The sequence below is a fragment of the Mya arenaria genome, chromosome 3 (genome assembly GCF_026914265.1).
Source record: "Mya arenaria isolate MELC-2E11 chromosome 3, ASM2691426v1".
NCBI lineage: Eukaryota > Metazoa > Mollusca > Bivalvia > Myida > Myidae > Mya > Mya arenaria.
In genome coordinates this window covers 8,500,660-8,508,165 of record NC_069124.1, presented here as the reverse complement: position 1 = coordinate 8,508,165, position 7,506 = coordinate 8,500,660, and the positions used below count along the sequence as shown (strand labels likewise).

Genomic DNA, 7,506 nt, shown 5'->3' with positions numbered 1-7,506 from the left:
TTGCATTTGTATCATCTGGTGTCTCGTCCCTTTAATATATACTGACATGAAAAGCTCAATGGTCTTAAACATGCTTGAATTTCTACAATAATATCTAGGCAAATATCTTTGTCTAATTTCAAAATAAAAGTTACATTCAAAAAAAGGAAGTGACACCCACCTTCTTCAATGTTACATGATGGACAATTCATATCAACAATAGCTATATTATTCAATAAAACAGTTTCAGTTTTAATTCCATGTGATGACAGACTCCATTTGCTGAGAGCATTCCTAAACCTCTCAATAACAACACATTTTAAATAAAATTGGGAATGAAATTGAAAACATTTCTATAAAACAAAGCCCTAGAAGAATCGTTGAGTCTCCCATGAATATTTTAGACAAAGTTATCTCTTAGTCTTGGTTTAAGAGGAGCAAACATAAAAAATAGGGTTATCTCCAACACTGTGTAATTACATTCATTATATGAAAACGCCAGATTGACGTTTTTGTGTAGAAATTTATTTGAATGTTTAAATTTCTTCAGAATAAATCATAATGTTTAAAACATTCTTTTATAGCGCATTATTCGGTCTCTGCCGTACACAAAAGTGATTAAACTTCAAAGAATAGAACCAACAATAATTGGCATTTCATGATTGAAAATAACAGTGCATGGTTGATTATTTGTTGTTGTTGTTGTTGTTGTTGTCATCAACTAATGCTCATTAAATGCTCAATAATTTTTCTTCACCTTAACATTTTTGTTTGCATGTATGTGATGAGAAACCGTAACCGGTCTGAGAAAGTAGCCGAAGGAAGGCGCTGCATATCTTCGACTTGTTGCACATTAATTAATGTCACTTCGCGTTGTTTTTACTCTCTTCACACATTGATTGTTATATATGATGTATTCCGTTAAACAATGGTTTCGTTTTTTGAGCGTAAAATATTTTGGTTAATACTACAACAGTAAGAGACTCCTGTTTCGGTCACGAGGTAAATATCAATTGCGAGGTCGTCAAAATGCATGGCCGAAACGGATGCCTCTATTTGTATCATCTAACCATTGGAAAGTTCATGAAATCTTAACCGTGGACTTACTGCTGAAGGTGTTCATAGTCAGATCCCAATCTTGGTTCTTGATCTAAAAAGGAACGACCCTTATTTTGTATTTTTCCGCCGCTATGACACAAAACCACGTTCTGACATATTGTCGTACACATACGGAATCAAGTTCAATGAATTTAAAACGACATACGAAACAGTAACACTCCTGTAACAAATGGCATATTACCGACTTAATATAATAATTTATACACTAAGCTGTGGTAAAAGGGTATGGACTACTGAAATGTAACATGTTCTTACTTGGCAAAAAACATTACGTAGGCTTGTTACTTATCTGCAAAGACCCGCTTTTTACTACATATTCACTAGAGTAGTGAGCTGCAACATTTAATGGCAGTGTTACATGCGATGAGACGAGAGTGAACGAATTTTTAAGAGGTGATGCATGATCAACGTTTCCAATTTATCAAAAAATAAACATTTTATTTCATCAAGCCATTTCTTGCCTGTGGCTTCTTATCCCTAAAGGGTACGAGGTGTTCTATCATATTAATAATTGGCAATAATGTATCATACATACTATATAGAGAGTTTATTGTATGTAAATGTCTTGCTAAGTATTGTGAAAATGATTTAAAGTCTTCGCAAATGGGATCGCCATATAATACTTTACTTAACCTAATGGTTTCAAAAACTGGCGATAAACAATAACTATAAATAGTGTTTACAGAGTCTAGTATCATAAAATACCATCTGAATGTATTTTGGCTGATACAAACATCAACGCATGCAATTGTAGCGATAATGTATTGCATTTGAGGCACATTTAAGATACACCATACGTCACTGTCGGGCGTTTTCAAATGAAGACATGAGCTCCATGTGCGGGTGCCAACGCTCGTAGTTTTTTCAAAGGACAAATCTTGAACACTGTAAGTAGAAGCCAGAGTTAGTGTTCTAACTGTCATATGTTGAACACTTTTTCTAATAATGGTCAAAGGTGTTTTTGAAGACTCGGTCGGCGACGATGACGCCGACACTGTGCTATGAATATACAAATGTACCTCGATTGTTTCTTCGAGCTAAAAGTGGACACCGTTTCCGCAGAATACTCGAAAAATGAGGGGCATAAAATATGTTATCACCTGTCGATCTAAATTAGTTTTTTTTGTTCAGTCAAAAGACGAAGTAATAACATGATAAGAGTATATTTCTGGTAGTTGGTATGCATGATATGTGAATATAAAGACATATGTGACAAACACAAGGAATTCAATTGTTGGCGTTGTAAGACATCATCTTCATTTGTATATCTGGTCGTGTGAACAATGAGATGGCGCGTGGTCAAGGGTTCACAATCATTCCATACCTTGCCTTTTTCACATGTCAAATTACTTAAGACAGATACTCAACGGAATTGAGTGGTAATGGTGGTGTACACTTAAAATCGATGGTAAGTTGGAGTAAATTAATATCTTCTGTCACTTGATTAATTCCGGCCACTGTATTTTAGATAAAAGCGACAGGATGGCATTTTCCTCTGGTGTCTGGTTTTCAGTATAGAACAAATTACTTCAATGGAGATGACAAATTTTAGTCCACGTAAGTAAATTTAAATAAAACATCAAAATGTTAACAATAAAAGCAACAGTTACGCTTAAAGAAGTTAAGCATACTTTTTATATTTTTATAATTGACAATTGCCAAAAAAATCGTTCATTCAATTTTGTATGTCTGCTAAAATAAATAAATCTGTAACTGTAAGTGATACTTTATATACTACAAATTTAGTACATACATGTTTGCATATTTATTTCCTCTTGTCTGTCAATTAGTCTGTCTACGCAAAGAAGTCAAACTTTTTTATGTTGCATAAGGGTTCTGCAATATTTTTAACTTCAAAACGTACTTTCACATGAACATGATTTATTTTCCTAATTTGAATGCTTTGCGGGGAAGATGACTATTTAACAGTCATTTAAATTATGATTACAGAATATGCTGCTTAAATCTGTGATACTTGCCTTTAACATTGTTTCCAGGAGTGAAACCCCCTTTTATGCATGGGTAGCTTATTTGTGATTAAGATGAAAATGCCCAAAGCAGATAACACGTGACAAAACCTTTGCATAGAGAAAACAAAATATATATTAATGAATCTATGATTTATCAATGTCAGTTGCGACACACGTTCGGGAACATGGTTATCTACATTATGTGCGGTAGTACTTAGTTCTTAGTGCGTCTGTTATTTCCATTACATTGCCGTCAGTTTTTGCTTGATATAATGTACATTTGTATTGCTCTAAGACATCCATATTGGGTTGTCATGACCATCAATGCGACCCAGTGTGACCTTGAACCTTGAACACAACATGTGTACAGACACATTTCATAGTGGACTACACGTATGAGAAGTAATATTGAAGTCCCATCAATATAGCAATTAGCCTCCATTAAGAACTATATGTAACTAACCTGTGTGGACAAATGTTATTTGCGAGAGGCCCGCCAAGGGTGCTTGAAATCGCTTTTACAAAGTGTGACAATGACCTTTTACGGGGAGGACAAGTTGCATGCACAAGTCGCCGTCTTTGGTGCTCTGTGGTACTAAAGGCATGTGCCCCGTTTCAATCAGACATTTAGTCGTCAACATTCAGCTTCTCGAGAGTGCTGGGGACGACTGTGCAGTTACAGGCAGCATCCATTCAATAAATGTCCTTACGATGTGTTTTTTATTGAAACTCATTTGACGTCAAGAATGACGTCAAGAACGGTGTTACGCCTGGAAATGTACGATATTAAGCCTTTCGATATTAATTGAAATGGGGCCCTATTGTATAGCTTAAAAAGAAACTTAACATTTGATGCGTAAATGGTATGGATTGAAATAGTTCATGCCTCATTATAAGGATTCAAACATGCCCAACTTAACAATTGCTCACCCCCAGTAACAAATCGTGCTAAGTAGACACATTCATCAATCGTTTCAGCTTGACTGGATTGTTTTCCTATTTGTGTGGCTCAACTTAATTGCACTGTCGTTAGTTTAACGCCTTTTGGAAATTCATCGATTTCATTTAATCCCATGAAATTCCAAGCACTAGTTCTTGGACACGTGCATGTACTGGCCTGATATGGTTAAAGTATATAGGTCATAGGGCGCGTTTAAAGTAAGGGAGACAAGCCACACGGACATATACTGCGAAATGGCTGATTTAGGTCCGTTAGAATAGAAATCCTATTAATCTAGAGTGTCGTGGTGGAGCGTCAAAGCTGATCTATTATTGTTAATAATGTGAAATGCCATTTTAGACGTGGTAGAAGAGAAATTCTATTACTCTATGGAAGAGTTATACAGGCCCAAACAAGAATGCCATGGTGCGAGCATCAATGCTGGACTGTTGTTGTTTTCATCATTCAAGGAGCATAACTCGATCAATCATCATACAAGCCACAGTTACAGGCCTTGCAATAAATGAGTGGAACATGTGTACCAAGCTTTATTTGATTTTTTTTTAAAAGACGAGCTAAAAATAAAATCTTAACGGACAATGGGCACCTTTTCAGAACTGTGTTAAAGCTATCAACGTTATTTACGACACCGTTGTTATCTTTTAAACGTGGACTATTTGATGATGTGCTCACATATTCAATTAAAACAGGAACAGCTGAAACAGTAGTCTATGATCTTGCTAGAAATACTGCCGTTGATAAGTGTATCCCATTAAGCCAGAGCAATAAAAATTTATTAATTAACAACGATGACATAAACAAATTGTTAACCGAACAACTGGCTAATAATGTCAGAAATGACATTTCACGAGTTTTGCTTATTTATGACTTCTTAAGTGAATGGTCAAAAACACACGAATTTAATAGAAAACACCGTGAATCAAGTGTTTTTATTAAATACTGCTTGACACAAAATTCCGAAAATGAACACATACAAAAACAAGAGATGTTTGTCAAACAGTATGCCCCTCCCATCTTAGCGCCATGTTTTCAGGATTTTTTGGACAATTGAATGAATATGCACGATCGGAAATGCCAACTGATATGTAATTTCATATTGAATGCCAATGAGGCAGTTATAGGATTATGACCAAAGTCCATTCAAAGTTTTAGGAAAATAGGTTGACGATGACTTATATTTGCAGATAAACATCCTCCCGGCAGCAAGGTTTAGGTACATATCACATAAATTTGATTATTTTTATTTGTTTTATAAAAATATATTTGTAATATTTATTTGACAATATAATTATGTTATTAATAATTACTCCATCTAAAAAAATGTATTGAACTTGAAGGATGACCAATACTGGTTAGTTGAGGGTAAATTATTTATACATTGAAACTAGAAATTTGCATTCAGTATCACGGTGACCGTGAACCTGATCACCTCAAAATCAAGGTGTCATCTACTTGTCATGTCCGACCTCCCCGTCAAGTTTGAGGAATCAGACAAGCTTTCAACATTCTTGGTCATTGTGACCTTGACCTTTCGGACCTGACGTCCCATAAATCAAAAGGGGTCATCTACTGGTTATACATAACCACCATATCAACTAAATTTAGTAACATGAATGTAAACTTTGTTGTGAATTTGCGCATAACATGATGTAAACCATCAGAAACTAGGAAATACACGACTTCCACACTTTCATCTCTAACAGTCATTACGACAATCTCATATCGATGGCCTCACTTCCAAATGTCGAAGCTACGAAATTCCATGTTTTAAGTTGCAAAGTTTTAAGTATTTAATCTTGGTAATTTGATCACACATTTTCGCATTATTCTATTTACTCGGCATTTTGCAGTTAGATGCGACTCACCTTTATGATTTTAGTGATGTAACAAATCAGAACAGAAAAAATGCAGCTTCAGCATTTTGAAGTGAGGCCATCAATATACTCTCTATCATGGAAGTTCAAATTAAGAATGATATCTACCAAGTTGATTAACAAAAGAGATAAAAAACAGCTGACAGTGTGAAGTATGTTCACTTTATTCCTTTAACAGAATAGGTATCTTCAACAAAGTACATGTATTGTTATTAATAATGTGTTATATTTCTGTGACTATTTATCCAACATATAAATTACCTCTAATAAATTTATAATATCGTAAAGGGGTAATCCATTTAAACATACACCCCACCCCAGAAAGGCATGTTCAAATTGGACTGGGACAGTCTTATGAAGTCTTACTTATCAGAAGCAAAAAACCAACAGCCACCTGGTCCTATAGAATGTCTTTATTTTGCCTTCCTCGAATGGCATGAATGTTTAAATGGAAAAGCCCTAATAACATAAGTGAACTAGGGCATCGCCAAAATGGGACTTATGTTTTTATTAAGTCTCCCTGGGGTGATGAGTAATGCAAATATCTGTTCTGTTCTGTTTTGTCTCCTGCCATATGTGCACCATGTTTCTTGATCTGAATACCTTGAATGGTTTCTGACTCTGGGCAGGCTATGAGCTGAACATGATTGCACCACTTGGCCTGGTGACCCTAAGACCAGGACGATACCTAGACATTCGAGATGTGAACTAGATATTAATACAATGGTTGTACTACCATTTCAAAATGCAAAAATTGCAATAATTCTAAAATTATGCATAACAGAGCTTACAATGATATATACAGGTACATGTTCATGTATTTTTCACAACATCTATTTATTGAACGCCATTAAGAGAAAAGTAAAATGTATCCAAGATATCGAAAAAGACAAGTGTGATGAAAATCTCATGGTCCAAGCACTGCTTACTACCATTAGCATATAAATTATCAGATACACATGTAACTGTAAAGTACAATACACATTAAGTTTTTTTGCAACAATTCACGGTTTAATTTAAATCCACATAAATAAGCATCTTTTGATAAAGAAAATCACTTTGGACCAACACTTTTGTTCAGTCTTTATGTACATGTGTTTTCCCACATAAATTTCTCTTTTATATCAATCAAATTCTAGCAATGCAAAGCTGACAATTCCTAATATATCCCCCCTCAGCTAGGTATAGGCTTCGGCTGAACATCTGGGAACATCACAGGGAAAACATCAGAGTAATTGCTGGCAAAGTGGACCTCTATGTCCTTCACTATAAAGTCAGGCAAGTCAGCAAAGTCCTTTCTATTGTCTTCAGGTAATATAACACACTCCATCCCCGATCTCCTCGCCTACAAAGAAAAGCATATAACATGATATAGTTGACAATGGTAAGGCCATTCCAAATTGATTCTATGGTAACAGGGCCGTCACTAGGCTGAAATTTTTGGGAGAATTGACATCTCCCTACAGTCAAATTAGGTAGAAGTGGGGAGACTTTTTGGAGAAGTGATACTTATCATAACACCTGATACAAATACTATGTCATACCACACATCTCAGTTTATATTCACATTCAAATTGATTGCTTTTACTATATGAAATGTTCA

General features: G+C 35.1%; 1 protein-coding gene across 2 annotated transcripts in view; it reads right to left on the bottom strand.

Moving 5' to 3' along the window:
• Positions 1–6,043: 6,043 nt before the first annotated feature.
• The window catches only part of LOC128228336 (lon protease homolog, mitochondrial-like), a 37,956-nt gene continuing 36,493 nt past the window's right edge, over positions 6,044–7,506 (bottom strand). For both annotated transcript variants that reach the window (XM_052939595.1, XM_052939596.1), the window contains one exon: positions 6,044–7,248. In XM_052939595.1, coding sequence (XP_052795555.1) covers positions 7,078–7,248 — 171 coding nt within the window. In that variant the 3' untranslated portion in view covers positions 6,044–7,077. The remainder of the gene's footprint in view (positions 7,249–7,506) is intronic.